The sequence below is a fragment of the Pteronotus mesoamericanus genome, unplaced genomic scaffold, assembly GCF_021234165.1.
Source record: "Pteronotus mesoamericanus isolate MK-2021 breed Mesoamerican mustached bat unplaced genomic scaffold, CSHL_Meso_final scaffold_85, whole genome shotgun sequence".
NCBI lineage: Eukaryota > Metazoa > Chordata > Mammalia > Chiroptera > Mormoopidae > Pteronotus > Pteronotus mesoamericanus.
The window spans coordinates 22,940,323-22,959,363 of NW_026555329.1; the positions used below are offsets into that span (position 1 = coordinate 22,940,323).

The following is a 19,041-nucleotide window of genomic DNA, read 5'->3' on the forward strand; positions in this document are numbered from 1 at the left end:
TGATTGCTAATGAAACTCAGGCTCTGTGGACAGAAAGTGTGTAAGAATGAGAGGAACTAGTTTCATTATACTACCTTCCATAAGTCTGGCTAGACCTGGAAATTACTGGTCACAGTGTAGAGGTTGACAAATTGTAGCACTTCAGAAGGGGCTGGTCAGATTCATAGTCTTGAAAACTGCATATTTTACCTAAAAAGACTTAGGGCGAACACCTTAGATTTTTCCTGATATGAACTGCACCTTGTGTTTGCAGAAGGCAGACTGAGAACCAGAAGAATGGAAATTACTCATCTAGTTATTCGCTGGTTTTCATCCAATATAGGCAAGCCCTGGCTATTAGAGTTCAACCATGGAATGCTAAAAATCTCATCACAGACGGGGGTTGAAGCCACTTGCATTGATGCTCACTTAACTCCATCGTTTTTATTCTTTTGACTTTCTTTCCATCTAGTTTGTTAGCAAGATTCCGCTTGATATCTTGCCCCGACTGACTCATGGAAGGAACTACACTGTCCAGCTCTCAGTCAGGCTGGATAGGCCAGGCAGTACCTCGCCTGGGGGTTGGGAGTGGGGTGGGAGCACAGGATGTGGGGGGAGATGGGGAGACTTACAGAGTTAGTGCCATTGTCAGACAGACTGATTCACTCACTCTCTGCAGGTAGCTGCAATTGTAATAGGCACGCCTGGGTACAGTCTGTCTACCAAGTGCAAGCGTCCAGATTACACATTGCTACCACCCACCCACCTACATTTATTCAGCTGTTAAAATGGCTGCTGGGTAATAACCTGCCCGGTTTTACCTTTCTTCTTTCTGATAGGTTAAGATCTACATGGCAGCGGAAAGGTTCACAGACATCACTGAGTATTTTTTTTTTATCCTCATCCGAGAACATTTTTTCTTTGTTTTTAGAAAGAGAAAAAGGGGGGGGGGGAGGAGAAAAGTAAGGAAGAGAGAGAGAGAGAGACACTGATTGGTTGCCTCTTGTAGGCAGCCCAGGTATGTGCCCTGACTGGTAAGTGAACCTGAGACCCTTCAGTGTATGGGGTGATGCTCCAACCAACTGAGCCACACTGGCCAAGGGCACCACAGAGTATTTTGATGTAGTCAATCCTAATTAATCTGGTGGTATCAAGTCATATTATAGTAATGTAATAGTATTTATGCCTCATCATTTTAGAGGAATCTACCACTGTTATGAAATAAACCCATTTGAACTACTTTAACATGTCTGAGTTTAGCATGACTTGTATAGTATTTTGCTAGCTGAATCTTCTCTTTGAGCTCAGGACTCTGCTGCATTTGCAGAGTTCAAGGGAAAGGCTGTCAGGGGCTGAGGCCAACATCACATTGATTCAGTAACTAATTTACTGAGGTACTGGTTACAATTAATGAAAGAGATAAGGTTTCTGCCTTGTTCTTAGGGAGCTTAGTCTGGGGAAGGAGTTTATAGTCTACGAAATGGGGCAAACGTTCATTGTTCTTAGCCATGGACACTACATATTGATTTCATGTATATCTGAAGTGTATTTGGTGTTTTTTTTGTATGGGTATCTCATCACTGCATGTGTCTACCCACATCCATTCCTGTGTCTCAGTAACTCCCCTTTACATGGAGCCTTTGTGCTTAGGGCTTCCCGTGAAGAGGAACAAATGATGTCTTCTGTCTTGTTGTGGGTGGTGGTAACAGAGAAAGGGACTTGGGAGGGGAGAAACCTCACAGATAAGCTGATGCATATATAGTCTATTCCCGTGGACCACAAGAATGGGTAGCTGAACCAGAGGTGAACTGGCAACTCATTCTGATTAAAACAATAACAGCTGCAATTTCTCCCCTCATTGCAGGTTACTATCCTCACAGATGAGGATAAAGGAAAATTCCTGGAGGAATAGGAGTTGCGTGGGGGAAGAGGAGATGAAGGAAGAAGGAAGTAGAAGACAGGTCTAGCCCTCGCTGGTTAGCTCAGTTGGTTAAATCATAGTCCCTGTTACTCCAAGGTTGTGGGTTTGATGCCAAGTCAGGGCACATACAGGAATCAACCAGAGAATGCATGAATGGGTGGAATAACAAATTGATGTTGATCTCTCTCTCCCACTTCCTCTCTCTCTAAAACCAATAAATAAAAAAATGTAAAAAAAATTAGCCCTGGCTGGTGTGGCTCAGTGGGTTGAACACAGGACTGTGAACCTAAAGATCTCTGGGTCAATTCTCAGTCAGAGCACATGCCTGGGTTGTGAGCCAGGTCCCCAGATAGCCCAGCTGAGTGCAAGAGGCAACTGATCAATGTTTTTCTCCCCTCTGTCTCCCTCCCCTCTCATCTCTCTAAAAAGAAGTATATAAAACTTGAAAATTAAGACAAAAATTAGCATTAAAAAAAAAAAGAAGATGGGCCTAGTGGGGTGTTAGAGTCCTCTCTTGCCTGATAATGAAAGTGGATTCTATGACTGTCTTCCCGACTCTGTGTTCAGCAGCACCACACTGATAGCTTGGGATTGGTCAGAGTGGAGTACAAATTGGCAAACACTACAAATGAGGGCTTTTTTCCCTCTGAAATGCCAGTTGTACATTTACCAGCACACTGCTGAGTGCGCCCTATGGGCCTATAGAATCTAGATAAATTCTAGCATGTCTTCCTGTCTAAGAAAACAGGTTCTTTTTTCTCCCAGCCCTGGACATGAATTCAACTTTGGGTTTTCCTGGGCAGAGGAAGGGTTTGATGGGGAAAGAGACAGGCTACAGAAACCTCATAGTGGTGCACAGGAACGTAGATACTATTCTGCAACCAGCATCAATGCGTCTACCGCCTATTCTTTGGCAAGATACCTCCGCCATGAACAGAGGAAAAACACTTCCCCCACTCTCCCTTTTCCTTTCCCACTAAAGTAGCATAGAATTTGCTTTGTATATTTATATATTAAAACCATCTGTTTTTTAATTTCGATTTTGTTTACCTTATGACTAACATTTGCTTTTTATAAGAGATAATATTTTACTCTGACCAACATATTTGTTGCTAATGTTTGTGCTGCCTAGTATTTACATATACTCATGATAACAGTATCCTGAGTCCCTACACCGCTCCATCTATATGTTTTGGGTTGGTTGGCCTGCTTCTGGCTCCGGGAGCGGGTAGTAGTCAAATCTGGCCAAAGTCATGGTGAAGGGCTCAGGAATGCACATGCAGCCAGTCAGGGGTCCCAAAGTGCAGAGGCAATTGAAGGACTATTGAGAGACAGGTACGCACTCTTCTCCATTGGGTATCAACTTGGGAGAATGTAATCCAGGAGCTGCTAGGGAAGGAGAAGATCCAGGGTTTCAGTCCCTAGATCCAGCAACATCTGTAGTCTTCATTGCCCCTAGATTAGATAGCTACAGAGCCTGCAAAAGTTTTTTTGTACTTTTTCTTTTTGGCTTAAATCAGTTAGAATAATTCAGATGCAACCAAGAGTCTTCACTGATAGAATATGGTTCACAATTTCAGTTGAGACAATTAGTAATCTTTCCAAAAAAAAAATGATAACACTTCTGATGTTATATGTTAATATTTTCAATAAAAATAAATCTTATGTCCTTGCTTTTATTTTTAATAGTATTTTACTAAAATGTTTATTCTAAAATATTTGCTTTACATTTTATATAAAGATATATTTAACTAAAAAATTATAAGCAGAATTTATTTCAAAAATTCTCTAGAGAGCATTTTATGTAGGAACACTCTTCTTTGGCTCATCCACAATTTTTACTTTCACTCTTTGTAAGGCTCCTCCTTGAATAGGAAGTTTTTTAACAGCAATATCTGTATCGGCCAGAGGTCCTCCCACTAATCGGACAGGAGTGCTTTCCACCGCTACTACCCCACCGGAGGGCACCTGAAAAAGCAAAAGGCAAATACCTAGGAGTCAATTTACAAAATTTTCAACAGGAGAAAAACTCATTCATCCTTGAGCTTAGTACTTTGGACGAGACACAAAACATACATACAAGTAACTTAGAAGGCAGCCCGACACTGGAAAGGTAAGGGCTTTGGAGACAGGCAAGTGCGTTTGAATTCTTTTTCTACTGCTTATGAGCTTTGCAGTCAGGGCTGACTTATGTCTAGAAGAGGACCCCAGGACCACTGGAATGAGGCGCAGACCTACTGGACGAGGAGGCTCTGCGCATGTCCTGTCAAAGGCAGGCAGAGAGAGAATCTGACCGGTGTTTGCCCTGGGCGAGGGCCCTAAAGCAGCCCTGGGCGAGGGTGGAGGTACTTTGAAGACATATCTGCCTGAACCGTGGGAAATTTGAACAGCAAAAATAAAAAATGTGAGAACAAACCCCATGGAAATAACACTCTGGGGACTAAATTCAGTATCTGCTAAGAAAAATAATGGAGTAAAAGAAATCTTACCGTTGTGTTAAGGCCTTTGATGTCTGTCTGGTGAACTATTGCATTTGGTGGTTGCTCACTGTATCTAGAGGATTTTATAGCTTTTTCCTGAAGTCTTTTTGCTTTCTGAAGATTTTAAATTAGGAAGAAAACAACATTGCTATTAAAGCATTAACTATGATACTTAACAATGAAGTATACAAATTATATTTAATTGTGTCTGACTTATTTTTTTATTAGCACTGGAATCTGCATTTACTTATTTAAGCTAAGAAGTTAATTGTTGGCAGAAGACACCAGTCACCTGAAAACATCACTGAGATTTCCTGAAGTACTGGTCATATACCAAGGAATAAAGCAGGCCCTACAGAAATCAGGTTCAATTTTTCACGCATAATTGAATAAGCTACTGAATTTACATAACTGTGATTCATGTTTTCAAAGTATTCTGCATAAGTACTAAATGTTTCAAGCATTTAGAATAATATAAACGATATAACTTGTTGCAGTTATAGTCAAGCTTAATATTTGAGGCACTAGGACAGGTGAAATTCAAGGTAACCAATTATTTCCTTGGAAGGGGCTGATTTTCATGAACTATTCCTTAAAAGTACAGGTAGTTATGAGCATATTTTATAAGTAAAGTAGGGAAGAACCTTCAGTGAGAAGAGGGAGACATGGTACTTTGAATAAGTGTGTTCTTAGCTTTGGTTTTGCTATCTTAACATGGTTCTACTATTTTCGAGGACTAACATAATATTTAACAATGGCATATGTAGGGGAAGAATTATAACATTATACAAAAGTCTTTTCAAAGTGTTAATGGAAAAGTTGGATAAAACTTATGAGATCTGGGAAATCCGTGGTGCTTCTAACATTACGTCATGTGAACAATTAGCATTATACACGTTTTAGCTTCCAGTTTCAAGCTGAAGCAGCTTCCAAACTGGTGTTTATCCCAAATTCCATTTAAACTTTAATATATTGTTTCTTTTGGTGGTCATTGAGGGACAACGTCCTTGGGGGAGAGAATAATACGGACAATGATTTTTTTCTGTTCTTCACACCGCTTCCTACAGAACAGATCAATGAATAAGAAGGCTCAGAATGGAAAGTAGAAGCTCACTCCTGGCTACCGATCACCTCCTTTATGCAAGCCAAGAAACACCACTCTTGCTTCCCACTGCCACATCAAGTAAAACTCAGAGGGGCATCTTCTGTAACTGTAAAAGTTCGTAGTTTTTGTTATCATCCTAAATTGCATATGAGGATCTAACAGTGTTGGTATTTTACAGAAAGATCAACAGAAAAAGGAGAATAAATATTTATTCCTGAAAATGTCTGCCAGAGTTAGCTATTTGTTGTGGATATCATATTTAAAAAATCCTACCTTTAAAGTTTTAGCATTTGATGTTCTAGCCAAGAAATTTTCCCATGATTTATTAGCCAGTTCTCTTTGCTTGTGTGTGGCTTGTATCTGAAATGAGAAAGATAATTAGAGTTCCAGTTTCTACGGAAGAATACCAAAGGGCTTGAAAGCCCTTATTTTGAAGGAAGACCTAGTTTTTGCCAAAGTAAATTTTAAGGCTGTTTAGCAAAAGGATTAGAATAATCACAAAGTTCAACAACTTAAAAAACCAAAAGTATGAAAATGAAAAAAAATCCTCCCTTCATTGTATCTAAGGTTTGAATTGTTTCCCATGACATGTAATACAAAGTGTTGTTGTAAAAATATAACATATAAAAATAACATCATTCTCAGCAAGACTGATTGTTTTACATGATTATCAGTTGTGAAGATGGATGATAATCCAAAACAAAATATATAAATGACCCAAAAACAAATTCACAGGAGAAAATAGATTGCTACTCCTACTCACATAGTGTTAACAAGATTATACAGGTGAAACTACTTCTCATTTCTGACTGCAGCTAGACAAACAATTTTGCTGAGTGATGAGTTTGTTGTGGTGATGCGGTCTAGGGAGGTAACTACCAGCAAACTGCAAATACTATACTTCTCAACAGGCTGTCTCCTAAATATATAATCAGAGGTCACATGTCCTTGGTTGGTATAAAATATGCTATTAAGTTTAAGTCACACACAAAAAGTTTAAATCACGAACCTAAGAATATTTAATTCAATAACTGCTAAAAAGTAAGTGGGGTGAGAGCCATGATAACAAATCAATAATAACCAACATATCAACAATAGCTAGTCTAGGAAGTAGACATTACGCCATTCAACAGAACTAATGAGGCAGCAGAACTTCCAATAGGGCTACCTCACTTAAAAGCAAATAAATGGTTTAAATGGCAGCATCCACACAATAAAAATTCTTAACAAAACTTTCAAGCAAGGAGGTGTCTAAAACAGAACAAAATTCACAGGTGCATGCGGAGTTCCACTAGGCTAAAGACGTAAATTTTAATAGTCCATGTGAAGGGAGAAGGTACTAGAACACTTTGGAAATCACTTTGAAGGGTTTTAAATATTTAATTGCAGTTGTAAAGGATCACAACGCAAGTGGGGAATTACGTCATCTTTGTGGACAAGTTAATTGAAACAGCCACAAGTTGTTTGCTCCAAAGCTTCTGGTGTGCCAGTTTCCCACCTGTGTAAAGCTTTAGACAAATGGCTTATATTTCCCTCACAGGTATTTCTGGATTAGTTAAAGCTGCCAGTTTATCTCTGGACTTGGAGAAAGCTCACATAGCTTAGGCACTGATGTGAGGATGCAGCCTATTGCTGTGCCTGTGGTTGGCATACCAGTAATTAAGGGCTTATCACAGGGTGAGGGATGAGGACCACCTTTCTCAGTGAAGTTACAAATAATCACGGAGATACACTGTTTGTCAGATTTTGCTAAATGTATACATTAAAATAGGCAAAGGTTTTTAGAATTCTATTTGACACTTCAAAAAAAAAGGGAAGAGTCTCAGGTGTCTTTACTTTTTGAAATGTAAGCCTGTAGAAATCAATGTCAAAAAACAGCACTGAATATAGTAATTGAGTATCCTAAGCTCTTAACTTCATCGTGTCTTTAAAAACTGTGCAAAGACAGTAAAATAACATCAGAGAAAACTACAAAATAATTTTAAGGGCTGAAATATTCACAAGTAAGGCAAATATATCCTATGGAGAACTTCCAACTACTTTAAACAATGCAATTATTATCTTGTGACTCAGTGGTATCTGCGGCTTACTTTTGCGTATGCTTTTTGTTCATTTTGAACATCTTGGCGTGCTTGGCTTTCAATCATCTCGCTTTGCAGAGAAGCAACCATCTTTCCAATATTTTCTGAAGCTGTTGTAATAGCTTCCAAAACCTCTTTATCTGTAGTGACTGGTATTAACATTTCTAATTTTATTTCTTCACATATTTCATTCCATATTTCTCCAATCTGTTATAACAAAGTTTAAGTTTAACAAAGTTAAATTAACTGAAAATAAAAGATACAACTTTAGGTAATACTTTAGTTTGATTTTTGTTCCAAAGTTAACACTTAGCAAACCAGCTTCTCCTAACTTCCTTCTTAGGAATAAGTTAAGTGCATTGGGAATGACATGGAATACTAATTACATATGAATTTACAGAAGTAATTTATCAAACATCTTTCAGGGATAAGGTGTTCATGGATGAGACTCCACTACCTCAGTCTAGTTCACTGTCATCATCTCTGCCCCCGGTTTACAGTCACTACTGCAACTGCAGAAGCTGCTGCTTTAGCCTCATTCTCCTGCACTGCTGACATTTTTCCTTCCTAAAGCTTTATATTGAAGGATGAGTCAAGCTGAATGTATAGGACAATGAGCACAGGAATTCCTGGAACTCTAGAACCTAGCCACCCAGAGAAATAGGGCCCTTCACCTTCCTGCCAAAGCAGTAATTGGATCTCAAGCCCTTAACTCCATGGTTCTAGCAAACTGATAGCTCCAACAGCATATTCTGGGCTGTCTGGAAATTAATATGCTTGAGTGCATTTAAATTTAAAGGAAAATTTATGTATCCAGGGTAGGGATAAAATTTAGTCTTATTTTCACTTGAAAATAGAAGTTAATTCATTTACAACATTTGAATACACAGTATACTAATACTAGTAGAAGAAAATATTTACTTGAAAAGACATCCCTGAAACTTCAAAAGCATTTATTTACCAAAATACAATCAGCAAGGTAAGCAACCTAATATCCTTTAATTGATATTTGATCATCATATAAAGTAGTGATACAATAATACTTAAAAGGTATTAATAATTTATTTTAATAACAGTAATTCATTTAATTCTAGCTTCTAATGTTCTATAAAGAGAAGAAATTATATTTTAAACACCCTGTTAAGCTCCTTAACAGCTCTATCTCAGTAACACCCATCTTCTTTCATAAACTAATAGTTGAATGAAATCTTATCCCATAGAAAATACACAATCAATGACTTTTTGTACACTTTTTTGAATAGTATCAGATACAAAATGGAAAAGAAAAACTGCACAGTGCACATAGGTGAATGCTCACAACTACGAACAGATCTTTTTTTCCCCAATTGATTTTTTCTGTCATGCTATATTTTAATAGCAAGGTTAAGAAGGTACTCACTTTAAAATCAAGATATCTATGTATAATACAAAGGGTGACAAAATCTTCAGTAGATAGGCCAGGTAAATTTTCAAAATCTAAACGAAAATTTATAAAGAGAGACTTACTTTAACAGAGCAAGTGATTAAAAAATACATATCATAAAAATGCAAATAGTTACTTTTGAACTCCTTTTGTTTTATGAAAAAGTTACTCTGTGAGCTTCTGACTTCCCCCTATAACAAACCTCCGCCAAGTCATCATTATCGAGTCATTAAAGGGGACACTTTCTGTGCTGTGGTCAGACTGTGATACTGTCCTGTGAGAACCTGAAGGGTGAGGACTTCTTCCTTAATAAAAATCAAGGACTTAAAAAAAAAAAACCCTCAGGTGATTCAGAATTCTAGTGTTTACTCCCAGTTGTCTGACTAACTGCCTTTAATCCACGCTGCTTACTGGAATGGCCTGAGGAGATTTAAAAACACCACAGTTTGGGTCCCACACACCCCAATTTAATTGATTAGGGGTGTAGCCTGGACATTGGGATAACAATGGAACATGCACTTGTCTGTATAAAGGGCTTTTGTTCATCATCTTTGAAAAATGGGCTCCAAAGCAAAATCAACTTACATACATAGCAAAACAGAGAGGCTCCTGTGAATCTGACAAGTAGCTTCTTACCTAGTTTGCCCAACACAGCATAAATTTTTGCTCTAATGTTCTCTGCAATATCCATAACTGCAATAGTTGGGCAGTTGGCAGGCAGTGGCATGATTTTTTGCTCTTCTTGAAAACTAGTAAATAGAGGTCTCTTTGTATCTAATCATCAGATGTCGTAAAAACATAGACGGGGAAGATAAAAACCATAGTAAATTAATACATAATTTTGAGATTTTAGACCAGACATCATAAAACACATAAAAACATTATACAACACAGTAAAAACAGTGCCTTATACATGGTTACTCTTTTGAAAGCGTAAGTAACCTGTGATTTCTTCCCCATTCTGTGGCAAAACAGCGTTCATTTTTATTTATGTAAGATATGAAAATTTAACAAAATTACTTTTTAAAGAGTGAAACTCTCATGTAACTTTGCTAATTTTGAAATCTAGATTTTGAACAATGTCAGTTTGATAGTGATATGATCTTTGCTTTTGGTTTCTACATATTATATGCTGTAGTCTAATTATTTTATGATATGATAGATAAAACTTCAAAAATAATAAAGTCAGATTGAATATAACTGTCACCAGAAGTTAAAAGAGAAGTATTTTCATTTAGAAATAAATAATACTGCCCTGGCCGGGTGGCTACGTTGGTTGAAGTGCCAACCCCTACACCAAACGGTTGCAAGTTTGATTCCTTACAAGGGCATGTATTTAGGATGCAGGTTCTATCCCTGGTCAGGGTGTGTATGGGAGGCAACTGATCCGTGTTTCTCTTTCATCCTTCCTCTCTTTCTAAAATCAATAAACATGTCCTCAGGTGAGGATAAAAAATAAATAAATCATACTAACAGTTTAGATGAAACCATAAGAAGAAAATTAAGAGGTTTAGAAAATGTAATATAGCACTGTAGAATAGCTTAATGAACTATAAATCCTGATACTGTAAACTTCATTAATTTACACTCTAGTAATTAAAATTTGTGAAGCATTTATTTTTATTTAAAAAAGTTTCTTCATATTAAAAAGTAAATTATAGCAATATGAATCAACAAAAATGTACAAAATTCTATAAAAATTGTTTTCAAGCACTCTATTTACATCCCAAATTTTATTGGTAAATGAAATCTTACCGAATCTATTTGTAAAAGCAGGTAACCCAAAGAAACTGTTTAGGAAGTACTGTTAGTTTTTTCAAGTTAAAGAATATAATCAAATACTATTTCTGGAAATTTCTATAAAAATATGAATCTGCTACTAATATTCTTGTTTTATGATCGCAAGATATGCTAACCCCTGCAAAAGAACTTTAAACAGAGGGGTGAAAGTCCTTTCCCAATATCTTATTTTTCTAAGCTAAGTTTATGGAGGTAACATTACATAAGTTATTAATAACATTATTTAAGTTTCAAGTGTACAGTTCTGTAAAACACCATCTGTATATCGCATTGTGGGCTCAGCATAAAGTCGAGCCTCCCTCCGGCACCGACATATTTGACCCCTTTGCCCCCTTCACCCTCCCCCTGCTCCCTTCCCCTCTGGAACCACCGTACTGTTATTTGTGTCTGTTACTTCACTAATCTTCTGAAGATTTCTTTTTCAAAACATGCATCTAATCACTTGAACTAACAATTATAAATACACTCACCAATAATCATCCCATGTTTATCACGTTTTACTCCTAGTTCTTTTTCTTCTTTTCTCCACAATTTAATTAAAAGGCTAGCTGCTGTTTGGTCCTTCTTCCCCCGCCACGCATTGACATGAGCCACAGTTTTGGGATTATCACAAAACTCAACCATTATTCCAAGTATTAGATTACAGAATTTTTTTTGGTTCAACTTTTGCAAGAAACAGAAAAAGAAAAAAGTTGCAATATGTATTAAGGCTATTACCTTAAAAAAGGAGAAACATTTGTATTAATCAGTAAGTTTCTTCTACATTCTTCTACAGTAAGTTTACAGTATGACAGTCCAACTGAGCCACACTAGCCAGTGTTAATTTTTTTTAATGTAAGTTTTTTTAGTTATCTTTTTTTCCTAGTTGAGTTTTTAAAAAATATTTTTTCAGTTACAGTTTACATTCAACTAATTTTTTTTTCAGAGACAAAAGAACTCACATAACTGTAGTAACTTTGCTAAATCAAAATAGGTTTGATATTCTGTTAATAAAATCAAGAATGGCGGCAATCAACAGTGACATAGCTAGAACTCTATGTTCTAGTGACAATATCTCCTAAAGTTTTATTAAAGCAAAATTATACTCCCAGCCCCCACATTATCCTGATTATGCACGACTCACTTATCACTAAGGCCAGTAGGGGGTTACTTTGAGGATAAATCAGGATCTCTGCCAGTCTTCACAGCCGCTAACTGGCAACCACCTGTTCTGGAAGGCCCGCTATGCTCTCTCCTGCTTTTTCTGTAAAACGGTCCGTGACACAGTGGCTTCTTCACATTACCTGTAAACTATACCCAGTTCTTAAAGCATGCTGATCTTTACTCCTTTGGCTAATGTGGCCCTTAACTTTTAATACTAAGAAGCTAAAACTTATTAATAAAAAATACTGGTTTTTTATATAGTCTAGCACTTCACAAACTATTTTTTTAAAGGTTGGTGGGGGGAAAAACCAAACAAACCATAAAACAAATTCTCTGCTGTCATGTGTCTGGGAACACTGTCCTAAACAAACTGATTTCTTCACTGGAGGAATTTTCAGAGCCTTTAATTTGTCAATGTGTATTATAAATTTCCAATAGGGATTTTGACTAAAACAAACATTTGAATACTTTGGGGGCACATTTAATTACAGAATAATGTTTTGTGGTATTCAGTTTAGAAAGATTAATAATTTATTTTTGTTTCACAACTGTTATAATCATACTTACTGCCAATAAATCCAAAAGAAGAAAAATGCCTTCTTTTTCAAGAAAGTAATCCTCTGAGGCATAACAAGCCAAAACGCAGCACCTTAAATAAAAAAGGAAGCTATTCATTTAATAAGGACTTCTTGTTAACCTTAACTGTCTGTTTATTTCTATCAAAATTTTTTTCTGAGTACTTTTCCTCATTCCCTGAACGCAAGTAATTTTTTTGCTTTGAAGAGACTTTGTCAGTGTAGTTTAACTTCAACTATTTTAAAACCAGTGTCAATTCTTTTTCATAACTGCCTGTTTCTGTTCTGTAGATACAATATGCACCTTTGCTTTCATGGTATTAACTATTCCTAACAGTCTCCTCTGGTTACTCTGGTAGCTATTTCTTCAAAATTTATCCATTCGTTGTCTCTTTCACAGTGTTGGTATGCCTCATTTGATGATTCTTAATTTCATTTTATCTTTGCAGTTGAGATTATTTGCTAAAGTGCCTGATGCTTAGGCCCGTGCAGGTTGCAGGGAGTGCGGGACTGGGGCTGCGGCAGGGGCTGCTGTCGGTGTGTTGCTGGGTGAGGGATGGATGCAGGCTGAGCAAGCCGCTGCTGTTGCTGCTGCTGCTCAAGAGTAACAGAGGATGACTGAGCTCTGTTATTTCTCCTAGCGTGGTACACTGGTTGGAGTCAATTTTGTGTCCCTTTCCTATTTAATGTGGCTATTACTTAATTATTTTATGGTTCAGTATTCATTTAATTATTTAACATGGCTCCTTCTTTTAAAAAAAGAGACCCTTGTTTCTACTGCCTGTTTTTTGATGGTGGTGGTGGTGGTGATGGTGATTGGGGGCTTGGTGCATAAAGGCCATCCGCTTGGCCCCTCCCACTCAGGTGGTTCCAGGTTTTACCACCTCATTTTCTTCCCACTTTTGAGTTAGTACATGCGGATGCTTATCGCGGGCTGTTTTTTATCGTTTTAATTCATACCAATCACAATGAAAGAAAAAATAGAACATTCTCATTTGTTTGGAAATTAAACAATATACTTCTATATGTCCCAAAGGTCAAAAAAGTAAATCACAATGAAAATTAGAAAATAATTTGAACTTAATGTCGACAAAATAGAACATACTAAAACCACAGTTGGAACTAAAACCATATGTAAATTCTCGAATTTACAGCCTTAGATGGATATATTAGAGCAGAAGAAAGGTTGAAAATCTATGACCCTGGCATTCATCTCAAGAATTAGAAAAGGTAAAACTGAATAAAAGAAAAAGAACATGGACATTAATGAAATATAAAACAATATAAAAAAGAATCAACAGAGCACACAAATTCATTCCTTGAAAAGGCTAATAATTATTGATTAACTCCTGGTGAAAACCATCAGGGAAAAATAATGGAGAGAAGGAAGAAACGACTAATACCAGGAATGAAAAGAAAAGGCATCACGTTGTACCCTACAGATATTCAAGACACCAAGAGGATATTACAAACAACCACATGACAATAAATTTGAAAATTTAGACAAAATAAACAAATGCCTAGAACCTATATAAGGAACAAAAAAACCTTTTTATAAGCATAAAAAACCTTTATTTCTATCAAATTAAAAAATATGAATAATCTTCAAGCAAGATAATCAACAATGAGATAACACCTCACACCTGTTAGGATGGTTATCATCAAGAAAACAAAAGATACCAAATGCTGGCAAGGTTGTGGAGAAAAGGGAACCCTAGTGCACTGTTGGTGGGAACGCAGACTGGTGCAGCCACTGTGGAAAACAGTTTGGAATTTCCTCAAAAAGCTAAAAATGGAACTGCCCTTTGACTCAGCAATTCCACTGCTGGGATAATATCCTAAGAATCCTCAAACACCAATTCAAAAGAACCTATGCACCCCAATGTTCATAGTAGCACAATTTACAATAGCCAAGTGTTGGAAGCAACCTAAGTATGCCCATCAATAAATGAGTGGATCAAAAAACGATGGTACATTTACACAGTGGAATACTACGCAGCAGAAAGAAATAGAGTTACTGCCCTTCATGACAGCATGGATGGAACTGGAGAGCATTATGCGAAGTGAAATAAGCCAGGGGGTGAAAGACAAATACCATACGATCTCACCTATAAGCGGAACCTAATGAACAGAACAAACAAGCAAGAAAAATATAACCAGCAACATTGAAAGTAAAAACAAACCGACAGTAACGAGAGGAGGGCAGGGAGAGGGGTAATGGGGAAAAGAGGGGAAGGGTCAAGTCAAGGAACATGTATAAAGGACCCATGGACAAAGCCAAAGTGCAGAAGGATTGAGGGTGGGAGGTGGGGGTGGGTGGGGCAGCGGAAAGTGGTGACAGGAAAACGGAGACAAATGTATTTGAACAATAAAAAATTTAAAAAAATTAAACATTAAAATAAAAAAAATAAACAGGACCTTTCTACAAAATACATTCTGGGGACAAATGACTTAATTGTTTTTATTACTTGTTTTATTATGTCAATATAAATTACATTCTAGAACTTATTTCCGTTTAGGTTCCTGAGAAGAGGAAACAGAACAGATGCCTGCTATCACCAATTAAACACTGAACTTGTTTATTACTTATTTGTTATTTCTACCTTATCTGTTATCCAAAGGAATTTGAGATTATGTTATAATAAAAGATACAGATAAATAAAACCGTAACCTATTAATTTTTATCTTAGTATAATTGTGATGTATGAAATAAAGGAAGAAAACATCAAGACATTTTCTGCAATAACATCTGAATCCCAAGGTATTGATAGTAAGGGTGGTAATTATTAATACTCATCTCTGAATGTTTTACTATGCTTAACACAATGCATTGATCAATGAAAATTTGCCACTGTATCTTAAGAACAGGTGCTCTTGTTATCACTGCATCTCTCTTCTCTATAGTAAAAAAGAAACTAGATAGCTGATTAGCCCCATTGTCTATGTGTATCTGGATGGAAGCTGAGTAGGCCTGCTCTCTCTCTATAAATAGTGAGTTTGCAATGGGTAAAACTACTTACTCGATCTTAAGAAAAGTAGTATTCATCGGAGTTTTTTTCCCCTTCAACTTTATTTAGGTATAATTGGCATACAAAAATCGGCATATAATTAATAAACCCAATTTAGTGAGTCTGGACATAGGTATACACTTGTGTTACTGTCACCGCAGTCCAGGTGAATAAAAATATCACCTCTAAAAGTTTTCTCATGTCCCTTTGTGGGTTTCTTATGTTTGTTTTTGTGAGAAGAACACAACATGAGATCCACCCACTTTACAAATTTTTAAGTACACAATCCTTTATTAACTATAGGCACTATGTTGTACAGTAGATTTATTAGCACTATGTTTTACAGCATATCTCTGGAATTTACAAATCCTGTAAAACTAACTTTATACCAATTGAACAACTCCTCATACCTCCCCACCCTGTCATTCTACTGTCTACTTCTGGAATTTTGACTATTTTAGAGAAATCATGTATAAGAGATTTTCTTCTGTGAATGACTTATTTCACTCGGCATAATGTATTCCAGTTCCATCCAAATTATTGCAAATGGTAGAATTTCCTTCTTTTTAAAGGCTGAATAATATTCTACTATACGTTCATACCACAGTTTGTTCATCCATTCATTGTTGCTGGATATTTGGGTTGTTTCCCTGTCTAGGCTATTGTGAATAATGCTGCTATGAACTTAGTGCAGCTGTCTCTTCAAGATCCTGATTTCAATTTTTGGGGATAAATACCCGGAAGTGAGATTGCTGATCATATGGTAGTACTATTTTTAATTTTTTGAGGAACTTCCATACTATTTCCCATAATGGCTGCACCATTTATATTCCCACCAACAGTGTACTAGAGTTCCCTTTGTCCATATCCTTGCCAACACTTTTATCTTTTGTTTTCTTGATGATAACCATCCTAACAGGTGTGAGGTGTTATCTCATTGTGGTTTTGGTTTGCATTTCTCTGATGATTAGTGGTTTCATATGAATCTATTTCTGTAAAAATATCTTTAGGATTCTTATATAGTTACATTGAATCTATGGATCACTTTGGGTAGCATGGAAATTTAAACAATACTAATTCTTCCAATTCATGAACATAGGAAGTCTTTCCATTTATTTGTGTCTGTTTTAATTTCTTTCATCAGTATTCTATAGTTTTCAGTGTAAAAGTCTTTCACTTTCTTGGTTATGTTTATTTCTAAGTTATTTTATGCTTTTTGATGCTGTTGTAAATGTGATTATTTTCTTAATTTCATTTTCAGATAGTTCATTATTGGTGTGTAGAAATGCAACTGATTTTTGTATGTTGACTTCATATCCCACTTTACTGAATTTATTTATTGGTTCTGATGATTTTTTCGTGGAGTCTGTAGGGTTTCCTACACATAACATCATGTCCTCTGCAAACCAGTAATTTTACCTCTCCCTTTCTGATTTGGATACCTTTTATTCTAGAGTTTATAGTACATAGTGAATAGAAGTGGTGAGAGTAGGCATTCTCACCTTGTTACAGATCTTACAGGAAAAGCTTGTAGCTTTTCACCACTGAGTGTGATGTTAGTTATGGGCTTTTCACATATGGCTTTGATTTGTTGAGATAAGTTCCTTCTCTACCTAATTTAGTTTTTAATCACGAAAGCATGTTGAATTTTGTCAAATGTATTTTCTACATCTAATGAGAAGAGTATGAAATTTTTCTTTCATTCTGTTAATGTGGTGTATCGCACTGGTCGATTTGCATATGCTGAAACATTCTTGCGCCCCAGGGATATATCCCACTCGGTCATGGTGTGTGATCATGTTAATGCGATATTGAATTTGCTTTGCTGATATATTTTAGAGGATTTTTGCATTCATATTCATCAGGGATATTGGTCTACATTTTTTCTTACAGTGTCTTTGTCTAATACAATGGTAATACGGTTCTTCTAAAATGAACTTGGAAGTGCTCCCTCTTCTAATTTTTTTTGGAGGTGTTTAAGAAGGATTGGTATTAATTATTAAAATATTTAGTAAAGTATTTTACCTGTAAAGTTACCTGGTCCTAGGCTTTTTTTGTTGAGAAATTTTGACTGCTGATTCAATCTTCTTATTGTTATTTGTCTGTCCAGGCTTCCTAGTTCTTGACTTAACCTTGGTAGGTTTTATGTTTCTAGAAATTTATCCATTTCTTCTATGTTGTCTAATTTGTATTTAGTCATAATAATACTTTATAAACTTTTTTGTGGCATTTGTTATGATGTCTTCTCTTTCATTTATGATTTTGAGTCTTCTACCTTTTTCCCCTCGTCTAGCCAAAGGTTTGTAGATTTTGTTATCTTTCCAAAAAGCCAACTTAGTTTTGTTGATTTTTTTCTTCTATCTATTTCATTTACCTGCTATAGTCTTTATTATGTTCTTTCTTCTGCTAATTAAAGCTTAGTGTATACTTTGCTTTCTAGTTCTGTGCTGTGTAAAATCAAGTTGTTAAAATCTTTCTTCTTTTTCAATGTAGGCATTTATCACTGTAAACTTTCCTCTTAGTACTGTTTTTGCTGTATTATGTAAGTTTTGGTATGTTGTATTTTCAGTTTAGTTTATCTTGAGAAATTTTCTAATTTCCCTTTGTTTCTTTTGTTTTTGTCTTTGACCCAATGATTATTCAAGAGTTTGATGTTTAATTTTGATTCATTTGTGAATTTTCCTGATTTCCTTTTGTTACTGATTTCTAGTTTTATTCCGCCGTAGTTAGAAGAGATAATGGGAAAGATTTCTGTCTTCTAAAATTTGTTAAGATTTGTTTTGTGACCTGGTATGTGGCCTACCCTAGAGAACACTGCATGTGCACTTGTTAACAAAACAAAAAAAAAACCCAAACAACTCTGTGTCTCCCTCAACACTACATTCTCAATAACTCGCTTTTGGCCACCGAATATGTGGGTTGTTTCCCACACCAACCAAATCTCCAATTCTTTGCAGACACCAGCTGGATGTCCCATAATTCAAGACAATTCTGACACTTTCTACATGTAATTAACATCAGAGGTCCCAGATGAAGGACTCAGTCCCATAAGACTGTACTGCCTCCCTGCCCCCACCTTGGACTCCAGGCCAGACCGTCACCTGTGCTGACCAACCAGATATATATATCAGATGTTCCACCTCTCCCTGAAATAGAACATTTGTTAAAGGGGCTCACAAAACTAAGGAAAACAGTACTTACCAGGTTACTGTTTTGTCATAAAAGCATATAACCTGGAAACAGCCAGGTGGAAGAGATGCATAGTTCAAGGAATAGGGGAATCTCCATACTGCCCAGAGAAACCACGTGTTCAACACGCTGAAAGCTCTCTCAGTCTTGTAGTTTAGGACCTTTATGGATGCTTCATTAAGTAGGCATAATTGATTAAGTCATTGGTCACAGGTTACTACACTCAGTCTCCAGTCTCTCTCTCTACATGGATGTTGAGGGTGGGTTTGAAATTTCCAACTCTCCAATCAATTATATGGTTGGTTCTTCTGTCAACCAGTCCCCCATTCTGTGGCTA

At 36.4% G+C, this 19,041-nt stretch overlaps 1 protein-coding gene across 3 annotated transcripts in view; it reads right to left on the reverse strand.

Moving 5' to 3' along the window:
• Positions 1-3,700: 3,700 nt before the first annotated feature.
• CFAP69 (cilia and flagella associated protein 69) overlaps positions 3,701-19,041 on the reverse strand; it is a 65,172-nt gene continuing 49,831 nt past the window's right edge. For 2 of the 3 annotated variants that reach the window (XM_054563830.1, XM_054563829.1), the window contains exons 16-23: positions 12,500-12,581; positions 11,260-11,452; positions 9,626-9,763; positions 8,966-9,042; positions 7,576-7,773; positions 5,759-5,845; positions 4,390-4,494; positions 3,701-3,868 (exon numbers count right to left, since the gene is read on the reverse strand). In XM_054563830.1, the coding sequence (XP_054419805.1) occupies positions 3,701-3,868; positions 4,390-4,494; positions 5,759-5,845; positions 7,576-7,773; positions 8,966-9,042; positions 9,626-9,763; positions 11,260-11,452; positions 12,500-12,581 (1,048 nt within the window). The remainder of the gene's footprint in view (positions 3,869-4,389; positions 4,495-5,758; positions 5,846-7,575; positions 7,774-8,965; positions 9,043-9,625; positions 9,764-11,259; positions 11,453-12,499; positions 12,582-19,041) is intronic. The other variant, XM_054563831.1, reaches the window with a different exon arrangement.